The following is a 22,349-nucleotide window of genomic DNA, read 5'->3' on the forward strand; positions in this document are numbered from 1 at the left end:
GTGCAGATTCTTGGTAAATGTCCTCTCCTGTAGCTGCTTCTTTCCTCCTTGACTTGCTTCTCTTCTTCACTGGCTTCAGATCTTGGACCGAGTGGCCGATGGCATGGTGTTCGGTGCCCTCCTTCCCTGCGAGGAATGCTCAGGCCAGCTGGTCTTCAAGAGCGATGCCTATTACTGTACCGGGGATGTCACTGCCTGGACCAAGTGTATGGTCAAGACACAGACGCCCAACCGGAAGGAGTGGGTGACCCCAAAGGTAAGTGGGGGTGTGGATCCTGGGATATATTTGCAGAAAAACCTGGTCCCATCTTCTGGGCTTGTCCACACTCCAGGTCACCACAACTGCAGAGCAGTTTCTCAGACCTCTTTACATCGGGGCCATCCTCATAATCAGATTAGAGAACTATGCCCTTGGTTCTGTACGTTTGCACACTACACAGATGTAGTACCAAAGCACTTCCAGCTGGAGCACAGGTTTGTCCAACTGGTGTAAAATCTTCCTGCTTGCAAAGACTGTGAGTGTTATTTCTGTTTATCAACTGCCTACCCTCTGCCAGGCACTGTCCTGGGCACAAGGGACATGGTGGTGAACAAATGGTAATTCCTGCCTATGTGATGGGAGAGTGTTTCTCAGAGCAAGACATTTCCTTGCCTTGGTGCTAGACGGGGAGTTGTGTCCAGAGTTCAAGTCTCCTGTTGATCTCTCTCTCTCTCCCTTGAATTCTCAGAATGTAAAAAACCTCAGTTGGGGGACCTTGTTCGGAGCCGCGCTGTTGGGGGAGCCAGCAGTGTCTTGGGGGGCTGGCTGCTGGGTGGACTCCCCCGTGCCCTCGGACTCGGTGCGAGCTGGCGCCCCACCACCTGGGGCTGTCGTGGGCTCCCCGGGCTTGGGATTTGATGTCCGTCAAGTTCCCTCACCGCCCGTGCCTCCTCCCCAGTGGCACATAGTAAGCGCTCCAGGAGTGTTGCCTGTGGGCCCTGGGGGCTCCAGCACCTCGGCATCCAGAGCTGAATTCCCCTTCCCCGCTTGCCTCTTCCGCTCGTTCTTTTCCTGCCTTCTCTGTTCACTGCCATCATTACTGTATACGTGTCTCTGTACTTGGCGCTTCCTCGGTTGCTCTACAAGTCTGACCTTGTCCTTTCCCCACCCTTAAAACCTTACAGTGATTCCCCATTTCTTCTAGAAATATTTTCCCAGTGTTGCTGAGAATGCCACTGTTACAGGCCCGTTTGTGGTGTTTGTATCCCTTTTAATATCTTAGGTTAGGAAAAAAGATCGTGATGTGAACTATTTAGGATTTTATATGTCAGTTGCACTGCATCTGTGTATATTTTTAAAGGGTTATTTTAAAACGGTACCTACAGGTGCAAGACATTTTGTCTGGTGGACACTGCTTGCTGCTCATGCATGTTCATGGATTTACAGACCGTGGGTAGGGAGCGTGCTGCCCCCAGGGGCTTGGATCACAGAATCACAGTCATCTCCTTAGCCTGAACTCCCCTCCCCCAAAGCCCTCCATGATCTGGCTCCAGCTACCTTCTGCAGCCCCTCTTTCTGCCACCTTTGTTCTCCTCACATTACACTCACACCACCCCTACACGCACACACACTCTCTCTCTCTCTCCCCCTCCCTCCCTCCCTCTCTCCCTTTCTCCCTCTCTCCCTCTCTCCCTCCCTCCCTCCCTCCCTCCCTCCCTCCCCCTCTCCCCCCCCCCTCCCCCTCTCCCCCTCTCCCCCTCTCCCCCTCTCCCCCTCTCCCTGCCCCTGACTTGGCAGGTCACTGCCTCCAGGGAGCCCTCCCAGCATTCCCAGTATTGCATCACTTCAGCACGCCTCTGGTTTAGAAGCTAGCTCCTATGTAGAAGTTGCCTTTGTATATCTGACTGTCGGTCAAGGCTGAGCTTCTTTCTCAAAGGCAGAAACTCATTCTAAACTCACTGTGTTGTGTGGCACTGTGTTAGATGCCCAGCATACATTTTATCCACCAGGCAGTCGTTGACCATGGATCTAGCAGGGATCTAGCTGTTTCTTGATGGGAAGAAGGCTTAGGAGGGTAGGAACCTGATCCCTGAGCCTGGTGTATGTGATGTTTATTGAGTGACCACTTAGAGCACAGCCCATTGTGAATCGCCCGGAATGCCGGTGGACCGTGCTGGTGGCAGAGTTAATACTGAACACTGACTGTTGATGGGCTCCCTGTATTCACGGTCCCTTCTTCTGGGAAGGGAAGGGAATTGCCCTGATTTCCTTTCGGGTAATAATCTCTCTCCCATGCTCTGGGGAGTCGGGGGGGGCTTTTGGTTGTGGAATGGACTTACGACCCCAGGAAGAGGCCTCTTCATTCTTGAGGGGAACAACTCCAGAATGAGGCCTGGGGGTTGTAATCAGGTTCCAGCAGTGGTTCCCTGACCAGATTATCAACTGGGTTTTTTTGTTGGTTTGGTTTTTGTTTTTTTAAGGAAAATAGTTTTTCTCTTCAAGCGTCACAGTACCAGCTGTATTATAAATGTAGAAGTACTGCAGATAAGCACCATAGCAGCAGTAATACTGTATTTCATACTAAAAGCCTCAAATTTTCCTATTTTGTGTTATTCTTTATCGTAAGAAGAAAAAGATTCTTAAGTTCTTTATCAGGTGGTTATTTCAAGGGAGAACTGGTTTCTTAACTAAAACTTACACTCTTTAGGAATTCCGAGAAATCTCTTACCTCAAGAAATTGAAGATCCGAAAGCAGGACCGTATATTCCCCCCAGAGACCAGCGCCCCGCTGGCGGCAGCACCCCTGCCCTCTGCAGCCTCAGCGCCCGCCACTGTGAACTCCGCTCCCCCAGGTGCAGCTCCGGACCAGCCTTGGGGGAGGGTGGGGGGACTGGGGCCCTGAGCTTAGGGTGGAGAGGGTGTCCGTCTGGGTTCTTCGCTGGCTGATCCTGGGGAGAAGCTCTGCCCTTGTTCTCCCCATCCCACCCCCAGCAGGAGGAGGTAGGTTGGGGAGGGGGGCTTCTGAGAAAGGCCAGGGAGACAGTTACCTGCAAGGGGCATTCAGGCTCTCCTGCCTGACTGCACTGCGCCACAGAGCAGCATTCCCGGGCTCAGCCTTGTGCTTCCGGGCAGCCCTGCCCCCACCATTCATCCTGAGCCTGATGTGCTGCTAGGTCTCTTGTCACCTGCAGAGACTTGCCGTACTTGTTGTGATCAGTGTCAGCGAGAAGTACTCCACACCAACAAAGGCAGTGAGATGAGTTTGTGTTTTTGTGGCAGAAGGTACTGCTGTCTGTTTACTCAGGGACACGTGTGGCGTAGTCTAATGGTCATGGCCACTGTGTGCTGGGTGGAGGATGAGGATTCTTCTGTGAACGCGAGCCCAGCAGTGACCTCCCTCCATCCTCTGGGGAGGGGGCGTGTGGGTGGTCATCCTGAGTTCAACCTGCTGCTTGCAGCCTGGGTCCAAGAGCAGGTGTGGTGGGCCAGGCGGGGTCGACGTCCGGGCCCTGCCCTGAGGGTCCCTTCTGCTTTCCCCTTACTTGCAGTTCACAGCTAAGTGATTCCGTTCCCTGCAGAGACCTCGGCCAACTTTCAGTTAAACCCTACGGGTATCCCTAGTTGTTCTCCCTCACAGGGACAGCTTAAAGGACTCCTCCCCACAGCATCTCTTGTGGAAATGTGTAACCAGCTCTGTATGTTCCCGTTTGCAACAAACAGAAGGCACACCCCTGACCCAGGTCTTTCTGGCGGGATCAGCGCCAAATACCTAAAATGCCAGCGTTCTTGGTGCCTGAGTCAGTTCTCTCCGCTCAGTGTGGCCATGCTGACCAAAGCTCTCAGTGACTGCCGTGGACAAGGCTACTTTTCTAATTTTTTTTGGCCACGCCGCACGGCATGCAGAGTCTTAGCTCTCCAACCAGGGATCGAACCCATGCTCCCTGCAGTGGAAGCGTGGAGCCCTAACCACTGGACTGCCAGGGAATTCCCCAAGGCTTGTTTTTTTAATGGGGTTGATTAATAAGCATCCTGTGAGAACTGTAGTTTGCTTTTAGGCATGGGGTGGGAACAGAATAACAGAAGGAAATCGGGAGTTCACGTGACCCCGGCGTCCCACCCTCTGGCCGGCCTCCTGGTCTTCCTCGTCTGTCTGTGGAGCAGACCCAGGGCGCCCCCGGCCACCTCTGCTCGAGGCCTGCTGTGGAGCAGTGTCAGTGCACGGCTTCTCCCTGGCCGGTCCTTTCTGTGCTGAGGACTGCGTACAGGTTGCTATCCTGTCCTCTGCTTTCCTGCTACTCTTACTCTTTTCTTCTGTTTATGTAGACTTCTCCTCAAGGAGATCCCTTTCTCCCTGATCAGAGAGGGTGCTGAGGCCGTTCGGGGGCCTTGCAGCCGGTCTGGCTTTCCCCTGGGAGCTGCTGCCTGATCTCCTGCTCCCACCCTCCACCCCGGGCAGCAGCCCTGCCTAGTGATCCTTTTCTCCCATCCCAGACAAGCCGTTATCCAACATGAAGATCCTGACTCTTGGGAAACTCTCCCGGAACAAGGATGAAGTGAAGGCCACAATCGAGAAACTCGGGGGGAAGTTGACAGGGACCGTCAACAAGGCCTCCCTGTGCATCAGTAGCAAAAGTGAGTTCAGTCTGCCTGTGAACCAGAGGGATCTCTGTCTCTCATGGTGGTGTTGAGAATTAAACGAGGTGAAGTGCCGAGCGCAGGGTCCGACACACAGAGGGACCCCAAAACTGTGTCTCTTATCATCGCTGGCATTGTTCAGGTCCTCTGGAAAGGGGTGTGGGCACTTGTACTTGGCACTGCTGCTCCATGCTGTGGTCTATATTCACGCACCGAAAACTCCCAAGTAAAGACTGTAACAGCCCACTCTTCTCACCGTGTTCACAAGATGTTGGTAGGTTTGCCTCCAGGCAAAAAGTTCACAGCTTAAGCAAGTTTGGAAAATGCAGAGTTAAACGAAGGTGAACAGGCTTCTTTGCAGGCTTAATATGCCGACGACCATTGTGAGTTTCCAAGACCAGAAAACAGTGCACCGCTCTTCCCATAGGAATCTGACCTCCTTTCTGTATGTAATACCTATTAACATCTCGTTCTGTAGAAGGGTTTGGAGAAAGCAGCTCTCACTCATCGCACCTTAGAAAAAGGGGGATGTTGCTGGTGAGAGACGATTGTTGAAATGAACCAAGGCCCCAAGCACTAGATTTTTTTTTTTTTTTTTTTTTTTTTTTGAGGTACGCGGGCCTCTCACTGCTGTGGCCTCTCGCGTTGCGGAGCACAGGCTCCGGACGCACAGGCTCAGCGGCCGTGGCTCACGGGCCCAGCCGCTCCGCGGCATGTGGGATCTTCCCGGACGGGGCACGAACCCGTGTCCCCTGCATCGGCAGGCGGACTCCCAACCACTGTGCCACCAGGGAAGCCCCAAGCACTAGATTTTGAAGGAGAGGAGAGCTGTGGGTGACGAGGGTTGGGAAGTACCCAGCAAGTAATAACTGTGTAGTGATTTGAGATTTCAAAGTTCTTTCCCTCCGATTTGAACAGAGGAGGTCGACAAGATGAATAAAAAGATGGAGGAAGTAAAAGAAGCTAACGTCCGCGTCGTGTCTGAGGATTTCCTCCAGGACATCTCCACCTCGACCAAGAGCCTTCAGGAGTTGCTCTCAACCCACCTCTTGTCCCCCTGGGGGGCTGAGGTGAAGGCAGAGCCTGTTGAAGCTGTGGCCCCAAAGGGGAAGTCGGGGGCTGTGCTCTCCAAGAAGAGCAAGGGCCCCGTCAAGGAGGAAGGTGAGGCCCCGAGCTGCCCCGCCCTGCCGTGGCCCCATCCTGCCGGGGGCTGTGGCCTCTGCCAGGCTGGCCAGGTCCGCCTGTGCACAGCCTCTCCCTTTGCGCCCAAATGGTCTTTTGAACGCTGCCCACACCAGTTTTCTCATTCGTTTTCCCTGGGCGCAGGATGGTGCGAGGCAGCACACAGATGCCATGTTGACATCTGACACAGGTGAAGGTGACCCACTCGCCCTGCCTGCTACCTTCCCCTTCCTTTTTATTTATTTTTAATTTAATGTTTGCACTTCTCTATCCCCTTCCAAGGTACCAACAAATCTGAAAAGAGAATGAAATTAACTCTTAAAGGAGGAGCAGCTGTCGACCCTGATTCTGGTAAGGGAACGGGAGTGAGCAGAGTGAGCTGTGGGCACCCCGTTGATGAGGGAAACCATGTGGGACAGGGCTGCGCCTCGCCCTCTGGCCTCAAGGCTCTGTCCGTGACAGGTCTGGAACACAGCGCACACGTCCTGGAGAAAGGCGGGAAGGTCTTCAGCGCCACCCTCGGCCTGGTGGACATCGTTAAGGGAACCAACTCCTATTACAAGCTGCAGCTCCTGGAGGATGACAAAGAGAGCAGGTGTGCCGAGGGCGGGAGTGTCCAGCAGAGCTGTGCTCCTGAGAGGCTCTCAGTGCTCCTGGGAAGCCAGCTGCCTCATGAAGAGCATGGGTGTGTCGTGAGGCCTGCAGTGAGGGAGGGAAGAGGCCCTCGCCCCCAGACAGCCTTTCTGTCCTCACTCATCAGTGTTACCTCGGGCTCCCCAGTTACTAAAGGCGTTTGGGTTTGCATCTGTTTTATTTTGAGCATAGTGGAGGCAGGTAAGAGCCAGTTCTGGGGTGCTGAGGGACTGGGCTGGCTTGGCCACGCACACTTCACTAGTACGGGCAGTTCTCTGCCAAGTCAATGGGCCCTCATTGCAGCCAGCACAGAACAGGAGCTGCATGTAAGTGGGGAAGGTGGGGGGAGCACTTTCGTATATTAAACTGACCTTTCCTTTTTAGCAAATGAAAACAGTTTACACATTGGAACTCCAGGAGATCCAAAAAGCTTTCCTTGTTGAAAGGCAAAACCCCTGTGAGAGTGGCAGCCCCCAGGAGATACAGTCAGCGCCCGGTGCATCTTGGCCAGCCGCAGGTTGTAGGCACTGGCAGGCTCAGGCTCTTCACATCTCACCAAACCTTTCATTGAAAATGTGGATGTCAGAAGTGACCCTTAAAAGAGCACACAATATCTGTGTGGCTACTTAAAATTTCTGAAGAAATAAAAGCCTGCGTCATTTACTTTACTACCTACTCTTGCTGGAGATTAGAAGGTCGAAGTAGGGTATCTTGCTTGTAAAACATACCTTCCAAAAGCTAGATGTGTACTGGAGTGCAGGAGAAGGGATAGGGTTTTTGTGGAAATGTGCTGAGTGCCAGAGTGTGTTAAACAACAAGCAAATGAGAACAGAATTGTCCACCTCCAGCAAGCAAATTCTAATGGTGATTTTGGACATGGGCGTTATTCTGGTGGCCTAGATTTATTGGTTTTTAGAGGGAAAGGACAGTGTGGGCTGTTAGAAGGTTTTTTTCAGGATAGGTCAGCGTGGTGTCTTCCAAACATTTCCAGAGGGAAATAACCCAGCAGAGAATGAATTTGTATTTCTCTGGGCAGTAGCCCAGAAAGCCAGCAGGAAGCCCCAAATCTTCTTTGAAATCTCTGGTTTTATTTTTAAAATGCATCCACATCTTTCTGGATTTCCAATATATCTGTGTTTATTGTGATGTAAAATTTAACTTATGCATGATTTCCACTAAAAAAAATGAACTCGCCCAAAGCTAGGCGGCACAGCCCACAGGGTACCCAAGACTTGGCCCTAGATTGAGATAGAAACTGAAGACGCTAGCCTGGGTCTGTAGGTGGCTGACCCTGCAGGCCAGTGGCCCGCCCCCTCCCATTTCATCACATCTCAGCCTCTGATCTGAGCCAAAGGTTCTTCATTATTTTTAACACACGTCGTTGATGGTTGCATCACCTTGGACGCATGACTTCCAAGTGTTGCTTGCTGTGTTTCTTTGGGGAGAAGAATTGGATACTCTTATGTAAAGTTCTGTAGGCCTCAGGATTTACTCCTCAAGTTTGGCTGCCAGATACAAGGTTAACACCTGTTCTTTGGTACTTTTTATAGCCCATTTGCCAATATGATTTGGAAGGGCATTTTTAAATTACTCTAAACTTACAACACTCAGTTTAATCAAAGTAAAATTAAGGTCCTTCATTGTAATACCAGTTGCTTTTGTTCCTCTTTGTCAGTCACCATCATTTTGGGGTGTTTGCAGTTGTTTCTCCCTCAAGGGGAATGGCAGGGAAGGGAAACTCATCCTGAAGTACAACAGGCTGACCCTTGAATTTGTATCTGGTGTTCCTCCTCTCCTCCCACAGGTATTGGATATTCAGGTCCTGGGGCCGCGTGGGCACGGTAATTGGTAGTAACAAACTGGAGCAGATGCCATCCAAGGAGGAGGCCATTGAGCATTTTACGAAATTATATGAAGAGAAAACCGGGAATGCCTGGCACTCCAAAAACTTCACAAAACACCCCAAAAAGTTCTACCCTCTGGAGATTGACTATGGCCAGGTAATCACTTAATGCTCTTACACCTTCTAGTTCTGATAAAAGGAAGGGACACTATTCTTTTAAAAACATGCCATGGAACAGATGGCATCATTGGTGAATCTTATCAAATGGTTAAAGAATTAATACTGGTCCTTCATAAACTTTTCCAAGAGAGAGAAGAGGAGGAAACACTCTTCAACTCATTATGTGAGACCAGTATTATCCTGATACCAAAGACGAACAAAGACATCCCGAGAAAACTCCAGTCCAATATCCTTATAAATATAGATGCAAAATCCTCAACAAAATACTAACAAACCGAGTCTAGCAGCACTTGAGGATTTATGCACCATGACTGAGTGGGATTTATCCCAGGAATGCAAGGTTGGTTCAAGATGGAAGTCAAGTCCATGTAATGTAACGTGAATAGAATAAAGGACAGAAGCCACATAGTCATCCTGATAAACATAGAAAAAGCATTTCATAAAATCCAGCACCCTTTCATGAATAGAATCTACCCCGTGAAATAGGAGATGGCGCTTAGATGAGAACAAGCAGTGTAAGCATTTTTAAGACTGTCAAGGAGGAACGGTCTTTGAAGTTGCTCCCTAAACACGACAGGGAGTAATTCACAGATTCCAGGTGAGGTTTCTTATCTGAAGCTATGTTGAATCATAGATCACGCGACTTGCTTTACCATCAAGATAGAATTATAGTGACTTGACATGCTCCAGTAGGTCCCAGTTTTTAGTCCCAAATTATTTCCTAATAATTTCCCATTATTTATATTTGTTGCTACTTTGGTGGCCATTGGTTTTCACAAAATGCTTACCTTGTTTTTATTTTATTTTATTTTTATTTTTGGCTGTGTTGGGTCTACGTTGCTGCATGTGGGCTTTCTCTAGCTGCAGCGAGCAGGGGCTACTCTTTGTTGTGGTGGGCGGGCTTCAGTAGTTGCAGCACGTGGGCTTCGGTAGTTGTGGCTCGCGGGCTCTAGAGCGCAGGCTCCATGGTTGTGGTCCACGGGCTTAGTTGGTCCACAGCCCGTGGGATCTTCCCGGACCAGGGATCAAACCCGTGTCCCCTGCATTGGCAGACAGATTCTTAACCACTGTGCCACCAGGGAAGTCCCACCTTGTTTTTATATGAAAACTTACTGCTTTTATAATGGGGAGTGGTGCACGCTTATATTGTAGAAAGAAAGAGATTTGTAGATGGTACAGATTTAATTCCAAATTTTTGAGGCCTAACATGTCTTAAAGGGAGAATTCTCTAGTTTATAGAGAGTGTTATGAGCTCTACCATTAAAAATAGAAATTAGCTCTTGTATAATGTTGAGGTGGAGAACTTGGGAGTTTAGAGTTGCACAGACTTGGTCTAACTCAGCAGTGCCCCCTAGTGAGTTTATTTTTCCCATTTCAAAAATATATACAGTTGAGCAACACAGGTTTGAACTGCATGGGTCCACTTACATGTGGAATTTTTTTCATTAGTAAATACTACAGTTCCACACAATCTGTGGTTGGTTGAATCCACGGATGCAGCACTGAGGATAGGGAGAAACCAGGAATATGGAGGACCAACTCTGTTATTCTTGGATTTTCGACTGCACAGAAGGTTAATGCCCTTAGTTCCTGAGTTGCTCAAGGGTCAACTGTATTTGTTTTAGAAAATTTTGAGAACGACAGAGGCACAAAGAATTAAAATCATGGTGTATGTCTTTATATACTTCTTTTACTTCACAGCTACTTTTCCCCAATGTAACACTGGAGTCTTTCCCTACGTACTGTATTTTCACCACCAGCTTTTGGCCTTACTGTTCTAGGAGCATTTCCCCATGTCTTCTAGAGCAATGCTGTCCAACAGAGAGAGATAGGCAGCCACTTAGGCAATTTTAAATATTCTAGTAGCTACATTTTAAAAAGCAAATTGAAACAGTGAAATTAATACTAGTTATGTGTTTAACCCAGAATATCCAAAATATTATCATTTTGATATGTTAATATCATTGAGATATTTTTACCTTTTTTTTTAACTGAATATTTGAGAGCTGGTGTATTTTTAGCTCTTACAACACCGCTCAATTCAGAGTGGCCACATGTCAAAACCAGTGACTACTGTATTAAACTGCACTGAACTAGAGCATCATTCTTAAGTCTGTATAGAATTCCATCCTGTGGGTGGCCATTATTTGTGATTTACCAAACAACGCCCTCCCATGCCCCAATTAGATACTTAGATTATTCCCAGGTATTTGCTATAATGATGCTGATATACTTACCTCTGTGCTTGTTATCATTAGAGATCGAGTTACCGGGTCACAGAGTATACGTGTTTAGATAAGGCTTTTTAACATACTAATAGTTTGCCTTCAGTGAAGTTACAGCTACAGCAGGGGTCCCCAATCCCTGGGCCATGGACCAGTACCTACTAGGAACCAGGCCGCACAGCAGGATGTGAGGGGCAGGGGAGCGAGCCAAGCTTCATCTGTATTTACAGCCGCTCCCTATGGCTTGTGTTACCTCCTGAGCTCCGCCCCTGTCAGATCAGCAGCCGCGTTAGATTCTCATAGGAGTGCGAACCCTACTGTGAACTGCGTGCGCAAGGGATCCAGGTTGCGTGCTCCTTATGAGAATCTAATGCCCGATGATCCGAGGTGGAGCTGAGGCGGTGATGCCAGCGCTGGGGAGTGGCTGCAAATACAGATCATCATTAGCAGACAGGTTTGACTGCACAGAGACCATAATAAATCAGTTGCTTGCAGACTCGTATCAAAACCCTATCAGTGAGTGGCAAGTGAAATCAAGCTCGGGGCTCCCACTGATTCTGCATTATGGTGAGTTGTATAATTATTTCATTATATATTACAGTGTACTAATAATAGAAATAAAGTGCACAATAAACGTAATGCACCTGAATCATCCCGAAACCATTCCCCCACCCCCAGTCCGTGGAAAAAGTGTCTTCCACAAAACCGGTCCCTGGTGCCAAAAAGACTGGGGACCGCTGAGCTAGAGGATAAGAATGCATCTAAGACTTGTGTTTCCGCATCAAGAGTAGATGTATTGTGCCCCTGACAGCAGCAGCCCTGAACACTAGCACACAGGTTCCTCTGCAGCTTTGTTAAGCCAGGCAGAGTCCAGGCTCAAGGCCCAATGCCAGTTACCTTCATTCAAAACAAATACCAAACACCGTTAGTTGTTAGGGGACACCGTGATGGTCATAGTCCCTGCCCTTGTGGGTTCAAACGTGAGAAGGGTTAAGGCGTTTTCAGCATAGCCGGGTCTTGGCTCAGCCTGGATTCCCCGGATGGCAGGGGTGAAGTCCTGTGCTAGTAGAATATTGGGAAGAGCAGTCCCAGGGAACTGGGGTGAGGGGTGCAGACTTGGGAGGGTTGATGCTGGGATGCGCTTTAGCTGCCTGGCGGGAAGTCGGACTGTTAGCGTGGTCCTCTGGCACTATAGAGAATGCTGTGTGGATTCAGTCTTTGGGGAGGCAGGGCAAGAGAAGAAAGGAGACAAGATTTGTCCATCGGTCCAGTGTCCCCTGGGTCCAAGGATCACCCTCATAGCTGCCCAGCACTTCCAGGTTGGGCAGGAATGGGCCCCGGGCAGGTTCCCAGGCACAGGGCACCAGCACCCCCGGCATGGGAGGCAGTGAGGGAGGAGGTGAGGACGTGAGGACGTGAGGGGAGTGTGGGTGCCTGCGGGTCTGCCTGTACAGAGCTGGATGCTTCAGTGGCGTCTGGAGTGAGAATCTGGAGCAGCCAGGAGGACCTGGAGGGGTGCACAGCAAGTATCTGGTCCTGTACACACGCATACATGCTTCTCCTGGCAACTAACGCCAAGCCTTTTTGATTAACACTCAGCTTTTTTTTTTTTGGCTGGTGACGCTCCATCCTGTGTCCTTTCTCTGCCAAACACCACCACCACTTTGCTTAGGTTGTTTAATTGTGTCCCTTCCTGATTTTCTTTTTCCCTAAAGGATGAAGAGGCAGTAAAGAAGCTGACGGTAAACCCTGGCACCAAGTCCAAGCTCCCCAAGCCAGTGCAGGACCTCATTAAGATGATCTTTGATGTGGAAAGTATGAAGAAAGCCATGGTGGAGTATGAGGTTACTGCACTTTCTGTTTTATTTGTGAGCGTTTGCTGGGGTTGATGATTTGAGTGCCGAGTTGGCAACGAGTTTGGTGGCTGGTCTTCAGCCTGAGACATGCAGGAGCTCTGAGGCCTGGGGTGCGTGCTCTTTTGCAGGGGATCGTTGGCCTGCTGTGAAATAGATGGTGTGTTGTCCCCTGGGTCCCTAGACCCACTTGCGCTTTTCCCCTCGTTGCCATGATGGAGTGTGGGCATGGTCTTTCGTGACCCAACCAAACGGGCCACCTGGGGCTGTCATGGGAAGTCCAAGACATAGCCCACTTACGGTAAAAGAACTCCTGTAACCAGCATTGACAGAAATGCAGAGCGCTTCTGACACTTGCTTCATCAGATAAAATTCATACCAGCTGTTTTTAAGGAGAAATTGGGCTGGGTGGGATGGGGGTGATGGCATTTGTTTTTGTCCAGGGAAAGTGGCGGGGTGCTGGCCAAGGCCAGGCGCGTTTTCAGTTTGTTTCCCTGGGAAATGAGTGCAGAAGGGCCCCTTCTTCTTGCTGCCTCTGGCATCAGAGGTCTTGAGTGCTCACCCAAGGGGCATTCCCACAGAGGTCGTCCAGGCGCTGCTGGTATCTGGCTGGCAAACAGACTCTCCCCTCTTCTCCAGCCACCGAGCCCAGAAGCTTCAGGCTGCTCTGAAAAACAAGCAGGGACCAGCCGAGAGAGCAAGAATTGCAGATCGGCCTTGGCCATTACGCCCCTTCGCCGGCTGGCTCCCTCCCTGCCTCTTCCCAGGGCCTTCCTAGAGGCTCCCGGCAGCCTTGGAGGGGGGCGGAAAGAATCTGAGTGGTATAAACCACTGGCAGCCTCTCTTCCTCAGCCCCGCATCTCCGTGTCTGGAGCTCAGCCTGGCAGGACTGCTCAGGCTCCACTGTTGTTAGAAAACTGAGTGTTGGGTCACCTCCTAGGAAACCCCTAATGGGTTTGAAGATAGCCAGGGCTTGTGCGGATGTCTTGTTCAAACAGATAAACAACCCGACTTCTGTCTGGGAGGTCTGACTAGTTTGAACAGCTTGTGGGTGGGCTCCCCAGGAATGCTGGCAGCGAGATGTGCGGAGGCGGGGAGGAGGGCAGGAGGCAACTTCATTTCATTAACGTTTCAAAAGAAATGTCCCACGTATCATTTCCGGCTTCCTGTGCTCTGGCTTATCTGTGATTCATAGAATTTCTCAACTGTGATCAGACCCAGTCTCTTTCTGTGAAAATGACTTTTTTTTTTTTTTTTTTTTAGCTTGTTTTACACTCAAGGCAGGGAACTAGTTGATAAGAGGAGGCAGAGGGCCAGGGGCCTGCTGCTGGAAGGCAGCCTGTGTTGAGAATGTGGAGAGGGGGGCGCCCGCTCCCAGCCTGATGGGCTCCACGTGGGACTGGGTGGCCAGGTAGATGAGTAAACATGGTGCCCAGGGGAACTGAGCGCTCCCTGTAAGGCGGGTGCGTCCTGAGCCCAGAGCAGAGTCCCAGCTGAGGTCGGGAGGGTGTGTGCTGTATCCAGAGTCCTGTCTACAGCTCTCGAAGCCTCCCTCTGGCTGCAGCTGTGGCTCTCAGTGCCCTGACCCCAAGGCATCTCCCCCACTTTTCACTTTCTCCCTAAACGCAGCTGCTGTGGAGCCCCTGCCCCCAGCCCACAGTCGGGAGGGGAGGCAGCTTGTGTTGGTTGAGCCCTGTTCCTGTTCTTGTGGCCTTTGTGTGTGTGTGTGTGTTGAGGGTGTCGGTTAGAGACACCAGGTCTTTTTTTAAATAAACACCGAAATGAGACAGCTCAGGGAAGCCGCTCCCCTCAGAGCATGTGCTCTCACTCTGGTCACACCGCCCTTGGTCAGAGCATCTTCCGGAGTTCCTTCTTTAGAATTGCTTTAGAGCCAACTCAGTCCATGCTAAGGTCACTCTGTTCTTTTATTTTACTGTGGTCTTGGCTCAGAATACATTACCCACCTCCTTCCCCGGACTGAGCACCAACTATTTAACTCTTCCCAGAAACCGGCTCTCCCCTGGGGATGGACAGTACTGAGGGTACAGAGACGCTGACGTGCCATAGCTTGTCATCATTAGACGCTGTCACCACTGGCCCCTGATCGGTTCCTCATGGGCTGTGAGCACTTTCACATCCTGTTTCAGTTAATCGGTGTGGTGGTCTCATCTCTCAAGTGCTTATCCAGCCCAGTCTTTGTTCCAGGCCCTGCAGGTGCTGGAGATGTCAAGACGGGCAAGGTGCAGTGCTGGGGCCGGGAGCTCAGAGGGTCCACTGGGAACAGCCCTGGAGACAGTGGCTCCGGTTTCAGGGTGAGGGGCCCCGTGCGGCACTGAGGCGGGAGAGGGGCCGAGGCAGCTTTCGGGCAGGTCGCTCCCACGGGGAGCGGGTGCCTCGCCCACTAGCTGGCGACCAGGCCTCGGCCCCCAGAGTTCACGCTTCTGCCGCTGCAGCCAGCTTGCCACCTCCCTGGATGCTGGTTCCCAAGGTATTGTGAGCAGCACTGTCGTAGGGACGGATGTTTAACCTTTGGGGTGACTGATTTGAAGGGCACACTGTTGATTTGGTGTAAGCATGTATGTTCAGGGGTGTGTCCTCTGAAAAATAATTTTCACCGCTTTATGGTTCTTATTTTCCGGGTGGGAATGGCCTTGGCTCTGAGACCCCAGGGAGGGTGCACCTTCGTCCTCACTTTGGAATTAGATGGGAGTCCTGCTGTGTCACCTTCTTCCAGAAGCGTGGGGCTGTTTCAGACTGAGTGCAGGGGTGGGCGAGCCCTGCTTGGCTTTTCCCTGCCGCAAATGGCAGTGAGCCAGAATCTTCCCTCCCAGACTCCTGTCCCCTGCAGTGGGGGCGAGGCTGCAAAGCCCATGGAGCTGGGTCACCGGGTGTCCCCGGGAGGACCAGAAAGACTTGTGACTGCTTCTGTAAGGGCCCAGGAGGCCTGGGGTGCCGCTTGGTCCAGCTCTCCCATCATCTCCCTGCACAGTGCTTTCAAAGGGAAAAATACCCCTGTCTCCTCAGATTGACCTTCAGAAGATGCCCTTGGGGAAGCTGAGCAAAAGGCAGATCCAGGCTGCGTACTCCATCCTTAGTGAGGTCCAGCAGGTAAGCGAGGGACCGACCTCTCCTCCAGCTGCCCAGGGGGTCTCCTGGCTGCCCTGTCACGGCAGGGGGGCAGTGGAGAGCACACAGCAGTACATTTACTCAAGGTTACATGAAACAGGCATACTGATTCATGATGATTTAGATGTTTTCAGTTCAACAAGTATGACAAGTGCCTGCCACTTGCGAAAAGATGGTCCCAGTACTGATGATTTAGCGGTGTTTTCAGTTATCAGCTATGCAGTAAACTCCCTATACGCCTAATGAGGAATTTCGTTTTCCTGCCTCATAGAAATGTTCTGATTTTTATTTTGTGTGTCCTTAAGAGAAGCTGAGTTTATTTTGCAGTTACTAGGAAATCATCAAATAGAAAGTTAAATATTGTCTTTCTCTCATTTATGTTCATTCAACATCAATTTGCTGAGCATCTCCAACGTCCCCCAGTCCCCGGAGCCTGATTTAAGCCTCTGCCCTGAAGGGGCTGGAGGGCTCCACTTGTATTTGGGAGTGGCGTGTGAAAGAAGAAAAGCAAACAGGAAACTCAAGTGGGACCAGGGAGGTGGACTCCGGCTGGTGCTGGAGAGGAGGCCCTGAAATGTAGCCATTAAATCTGGTTACAGCCAGTCCTGAGCAGTGACCCCTTTCCTTGTTACCCACTGCCTGAGACCTGGAAGGCTTTCCTCAGCCCAGGCTCTTTCCTGTTCCAGAATGTTCAGGCGGAGGGGCTGGGGTGGTGTCCTTTGCCCATAGCACAGAGCAAACTGCAGCACAGGCAGAGGTTTAGGGTGTGGACAAGACCGTGTCACGGTGAGAAGCAGACTTGGAGCTTCGTGCCTGCAGGGTGCCGAGTCATTGCCCCCCTGCCATCCTGTAGGCCCCGAGGGTGTCTGCCAAGTTTGCAGTGACTAGTCCAGCTCCTCCATTTCTTTGTGCGTTTACTGAGCACCTTCTGCATAGAGCGCTAATTGGCATTGTAGCATAGGGAGGGGCTCGCCTTTCTGTGCCTGGCCCTGGCCCTCTGGGGGCACCAAGGACAAATTCCCCACCTTAAAGATGAAGGTCAGTGGCCAAAGGGGCCTGACTGAATTTGGTAGCAGTGGGGGTTTTTCTCCCTTTCAACATTTTATTATGAAATGTTTACAAACATACAAAAAGTTGAAAGCTACGAGCCCACCACCTAGATGCCGCAGGTGACGTTTTGCGGAGTGGTGGAGGTTTATGTGTCTGTGACTACACAGCTCTCTGTACAAGTGAAGTTGTGTACGAGAAGCCCCGTGTGTGCCAAGCCACACAGTTTGAGGATGAGATCCTGCCACCGCCCAGCTGAGTGGCACCCCAGGAAGGAGGTTTCCTGGCCCGCGTGCACCGCAGGCTGCCTCAGGACTCGGCTGCGGCACCCAGCGTCCAGAGGAGAAAGCCCGGCCAGGTGCTGGGGACTCAGTGCTGCTTCAGTCTGTTCCCTCTGTCCCCTCTCCTAAAGGTACTGTCCCAGGGCAGCAGCGACTCCCAGATCCTGGACCTCTCAAATCGCTTCTACACCCTGATCCCCCACGACTTCGGGATGAAGAAGCCTCCGCTCCTGAGCAACTCAGACAGCGTGCAGGTAGCACCGAGGTCCAGCAGGGAGCCCCGGGTCCCGGGCTTTGCAGGGCTGGGTGTCGCTCCCGTGCCACTGCCCCTCCATGTCACGATCCCTGGGGGCAGCGGCCAGTGCTGGAGGCCCACGACTGGGCCCTCGTTTTGAAGTGGGGTTTCTACCCCTATTAGGAGCCTGCCCAAGGGTAGAACGGTTGGTTTTTCCTGCCCTTCCTGGACCACATCAGTCTGGGGAAAAGGAGCCTTAAGAGAGAGGGAGCGTCTTCCTCCCTGCTTTCCCTCCCTGCTTCATAAGGGAGCCAGTGATCAGTCCCCACCTGTCAACCAGTGCGTGCAAGAGGAAAGACCGTTCTTACCATCACCGTGTGGCTTCTGCCTCTTCTCCCAGCCTCCTTAGCATTCCAGAAATCCTTAGGAGTGTTCATCTGCGAACAGATGGAGGGCTGTCCCTGAGCAGCTAGGAGGCACCTCGTCACTCTCTGTGTTGGACGTTACCTGGGTGAGTCTTTCTCCCTCACCTTGGTCCTTAGCTCAGGGTTTTTCTTGTGTTCCTCCAGGCCAAGGTGGAAATGCTCGACAACCTGCTGGACATCGAGGTGGCCTACAGTCTGCTCAGGGGTGGTTCTGATGACAGCAGCAAGGACCCCATCGATGTCAACTATGAGAAGCTCAGAACTGACATTATGGTAACAGGGCCTGCCCTTTCTGAAGCATCCAAACCCTTCATCCCAAGAGCAGTGGTCCCCAAACCTGAATGTGCGTCAGCATCTCCTGGAGAGCTTGTTAGGACAGATTGCTGGGGTCCGAAGATTGACCGTCCTAACAGGTTCCCAGGTGTTGCTGCTTGTGATACTCTGAGAACCTCAGAGCGTTTCACCGGTAAAGAAGCACCTTGTTTGTGAGGCAGACTTCCAGTTCGCGGCCTCAACTGAGTGTAAAGACCTGTTTTTGTGGGGCCTTAAAGTTTTGTTTTTCCCCTTCATCTAGAGAGGGTCTCTGTTTTTGGAGGTTGTTGAGGTGTGAACTCTGCAGGATCTGTTACTGGTATCCTACTTGAGACGTAGAGGTGCCTGACGGCAGCTGTAATAAAACTGTGGTGCCTGGGTTCATGTCCTCTGGAGTCGAAGTGGCTCTTCGACTGGTGCACATAGTCGTTGAACTTGGGTGTGCTGGAGGCTTGGGCAGCAATCACCCTGCCTAAGCCACCCGGAGGAGAAGTTTTTGCCTCAGCTCCGAGCTTGCCCTGGCCTTGAGCCCAGTCTCACATCTCTCTTCCTCAGCCCCCGTGTCCTTCCCTGCAGTGTTAGGAGGTTCAAGTGCACCAGGATCTGTTGAGCCTGGTGTCGTGTGTTTACGTCACTGAAAGAGTCTTTGCTCCGTGCTTAGGACAAAGTACAGGTCTGTGGGTGTATGCAGGGTAGGACACCAAACGGCCTGGTTCTTCGTGAAGGGGTTGTTATTCTCTCCATCTATGATTCTGAAGCCCTTTAATTAAGAGGCAACGAGGAAGACCAGAATTCCTGAATTCTCTTAACTTTGGATAAGAGTATGAAAATGTAAGAGAACACACGTCGTATTTCCCATAACACACCCATTTATTTAGGCAGAGATTCCGTTACTTGATGGTTATTTGGTGGGTGTTTGCTCTGAGCCGTGATGTGCACGGCCCTGAGGATCCAGAGATGGAGCATTCATCCCCATTGTCAAAACCCCTGTAGTCCGTGGGCTCCCTGCTGCTTTTCATTGCAAGTCTTGGCTGCAGGGTGTCTCCTGGCCCCGGTGTTTTAACTCTTGGTGAGCTGGAGTGTTACCTGAGAGCCAGCTCCTTGTTCTAGAGGCTCCCTCTTCCCAGACAGTGAGCCCCGTGTTTCTAGCTTTCCTGATATCCCAAAGCACAGGGTTTTAGGGCAGAAGGCACACTGGGCTCATCCAGATAGGTGATGAAGAAGCCGATGCCTGGGGAGGTGGGGGCACTGGCCTGGCACCTGCCCCGGAGCGAGCGTGATAGGGCTCGGAACACAGGCTGGCTCTGTCCCGCCCGGGCTCCACGTGGGCCGTTTATTACCTGTGCATCAGCTGAGCCTGTGATTGTTCTTCCTGCCTCTGTGCGGCTCTCTTGGGGTCTCCCTTGCTCTAATTTCCAGGCGCCTTCCTTCTAGGTGGTGGACAAAGATTCTGAAGAGGCTGAGATCATTAGGAAGTATGTTAAGAACACTCACGCGACCACACACAACGCATATGACTTGGAAGTCGTGGATGTAAGGCTCTCTCCTCCCTCTGCCCCCTTTGTGTCCTGCCAGCTCTTCCCTGCTCATTCCTCCGACCTGGGCCTGGGTAGAAAGGAGCAGCTAACTTTGCTTTAAATCACCAGAGGAAGTGACTCGGTTGTTTGTGGAACACACAAGTTCATAGTCCTATGGTTTGGGGTTGGCTTTTTATTCTGTTTTTTTAAAAGACATTTCCTACCCCGAAACCTAGTTTTGCAATCAGAACTGTTATCAGAGATCCAAAATAAAGTGCCTCAAGTGTGCACCTACACGTAGCATTAATTTTAATAGCTAGTCTCTGCTAAATGGGACCTTGAGTAGCAGCGTTGCTCCGTCCCAGCCTGATTGAAACACCTTGCATACTGCAGAAGGCCTTAAAGTGTTCCAGCTCTGGGGACAGACAGCTGGTCGGTTCTCCTGTGTCTAGTCAGATCTCCAGTTAACCAGAGTGACAAGTGGTTCCTCCTGCCTCTCTCCTTTATTCAATGCTCCGACCAGATCTTTAAGATAGAGCGTGAAGGAGAGAGCCAGCGTTACAAGCCGTTCAAGCAGCTGCATAACCGAAGGTTGCTGTGGCACGGGTCCAGGACCACCAACTTCGCCGGGATCCTGTCCCAGGGCCTCCGGATAGCCCCACCTGAAGCACCTGTGGTACGTGCCTGGCCCGGGAACTGTGGGGGGGGGGGGGCAGTGCCTGTTTCTGCTGCTGTCTCCACCAGAGCTTTGTGGGTACTTGCGTGAGAAGTGCACATGCCCCGGTGAATAAGGGGCCTTGTTTAAAGATGTAGGTGTAGCCATGGTTGATAAGGTGAATGTTGCCAGATGTCCCTCTCCTGACCCTCACTATTGAGAGCGTAGCTGCACACATATCAAGCAGAGTTTCTGGAACAAAGGAAGTGAGTGTCCAGGCCCTGCTTTGAATGCTAATTGGGTGTGTTGACTGACAGAGAGCAGACTTTGGCCGCAGGCCAGGCTGAGTTCAGACCTGCCTCTCCCACCTCCCAGCGGGGGACCTCCTTGAGCTTCAGCACATGCCTCGGTGGAATGTGCCGATAAATGAGTAGAGCCTGACCCAGACCTGAGCGATTGCTGTGTCACCTGCTGGGTTATAGACGTGACCCACCAGGCAGGGACTTAGGAATAGTCTTCCAAGCCCCTCGTCTTCCAAGCCCCTCGTTTTGTACTTGTAAAAAGAGGGGAGCAAAGAGGCTTAATGACCAGACTCATGAGTGCTGCGTGGTAGCAAACACCCTAATCTCTCTGAACCTCGTTTTCACTTACCAAAAGGAATAAATATAATAGCCATGTTTACTGGGTGTTCACACATGCCAGGCCCTGGTCTAAGAAGCTGTTATTAACTCATTTAATTTTCACAGCAGCCCCCTGGGGTGCTTTCCCCCAGTTCGGAGAAGGAAGTGGGGTCCAGAGAGATTAGGTAACTTCTCCCAGCCCCTGGGTACCCGGCAGAGCTGGGATCTGAACAGCCTGCTCCGGAGCATGGGCCTCTACCGCCTGCCGGGGGCGCTGTGGGAAGTGGGGACACGCAGTCAGTAGTAGGTGGTGCTGCTAACTTGCCGTGAGAAGGTCTTCAGCTGTCCCTTTTCCATCCCTCCAGACGGGCTACATGTTTGGTAAGGGGATCTATTTCGCCGACATGGTCTCTAAGAGTGCCAACTACTGCCACACATCCCAGGGAGACCCAATAGGCTTAATCCTGTTGGGAGAAGTTGCCCTTGGAAACATGTGAGTAACCCTGGCTTTGGGGCTGGTGGCAGTTGATGGGGGTGGGTGGGGTGAGCTGTAGGAAGGAGAGCTTCCCTTGGCTGGGGGTTGATCCTGAGAATTCCCCACCGTGATTAAGAGGACCCACCAGTTAGGCAGTGGGTATCAGACGCCAGCGCATGTTAAGCAAACAAGATACAGGAACGCCTTACGAGACCAAGGACAGGAATACAGCCAGGCCTCGGGAACTGGCAGTGTCCATTCTTTCTGTGGGCTGCGAAACAGAGAGGTTGACTTGCACAAAGGATGGTCACCTCATGGCCCCTGTCCCCCTGCTGATGTGTACATTTTCTGTCTGAGACCAACTCAGATTGAACTGGAATCTCAATCCCAGTTCCAGATTCCCTGCAGAGGAAGTCTGATTGGCCCAGCTTGGATTGATTGTCCACCTTGGTCCTATCAACCGTAACCCAAAGAGAGCAGGGTTATGTAACAGACCAGGAGGGGTCCCAGGTTCGTGAGCTGGACAGAAACCTCCAGAATGCCCAGCCACCCCACAGCTCTAAACGGGCCCTTTCCTGAAAGCGGCCCCGTGGCAGTGATCATGGGCATAAACTGTTCGAAAGGGGCTGCGCCGTCAGTTTCTAGAACCAGAGAAGGAGGGAGTTCCTAGCATGGAAGGTGGACTGGGTTCTCTGAGTGTTTATCTCAGCAGCTCCCGTGGCCTTGCTCTGCTAGTCATACTGTTGGTTTGAGAGCCCAGTGACCTTGGAGGCCCTTCTGAACCTGTCTTCTCTTAAATAGGTATGAACTGAAGCATGCTTCGCATATCAGCAAGTTACCCAAGGGCAAGCACAGTGTCAAAGGTAATGTGTTTCAGAAACTTGCTGCTGCAGCCCCAGGCACCCTGGATGGCGCAGGGAGGGGGCTTTCTTTCCCCCAAAGCCGCAGTTCCTATGGCTAGCTATTACAGGTTCATTTTAAAAAAAAAAAAAAAAAAAAAAAAGATTCTCTATGCCTGCCACTAGTATCGCAAATGCCATAGGAGAGTCCTGATTGGAGCTCCAGTAACCAGGCGCACCGGCTCTGGGTCTTAACCTGACTCTTAGCTTCAGCATTGAGGGACCT

At 51.5% G+C, this 22,349-nt stretch overlaps 1 protein-coding gene across 1 annotated transcript in view; it reads left to right on the top strand.

Annotated features, from left to right (window-relative positions):
* PARP1 (poly(ADP-ribose) polymerase 1) overlaps positions 1-22,349 on the top strand; it is a 42,425-nt gene that overhangs the window by 18,466 nt on the left and 1,610 nt on the right. Inside the window, exons 7-21 of the mRNA XM_059997405.1 lie at positions 80-256; positions 2,688-2,832; positions 4,472-4,612; positions 5,534-5,776; positions 6,080-6,148; positions 6,260-6,392; positions 8,235-8,430; positions 12,394-12,522; positions 15,556-15,639; positions 17,117-17,239; positions 17,790-17,918; positions 19,392-19,490; positions 19,998-20,150; positions 21,115-21,242; positions 22,026-22,087. Coding sequence (XP_059853388.1) covers positions 80-256; positions 2,688-2,832; positions 4,472-4,612; positions 5,534-5,776; positions 6,080-6,148; positions 6,260-6,392; positions 8,235-8,430; positions 12,394-12,522; positions 15,556-15,639; positions 17,117-17,239; positions 17,790-17,918; positions 19,392-19,490; positions 19,998-20,150; positions 21,115-21,242; positions 22,026-22,087 — 2,011 coding nt within the window. The remainder of the gene's footprint in view (positions 1-79; positions 257-2,687; positions 2,833-4,471; positions 4,613-5,533; positions 5,777-6,079; positions 6,149-6,259; positions 6,393-8,234; positions 8,431-12,393; positions 12,523-15,555; positions 15,640-17,116; positions 17,240-17,789; positions 17,919-19,391; positions 19,491-19,997; positions 20,151-21,114; positions 21,243-22,025; positions 22,088-22,349) is intronic.

This window comes from Delphinus delphis, chromosome 1, assembly GCF_949987515.2.
Source record: "Delphinus delphis chromosome 1, mDelDel1.2, whole genome shotgun sequence".
NCBI lineage: Eukaryota > Metazoa > Chordata > Mammalia > Artiodactyla > Delphinidae > Delphinus > Delphinus delphis.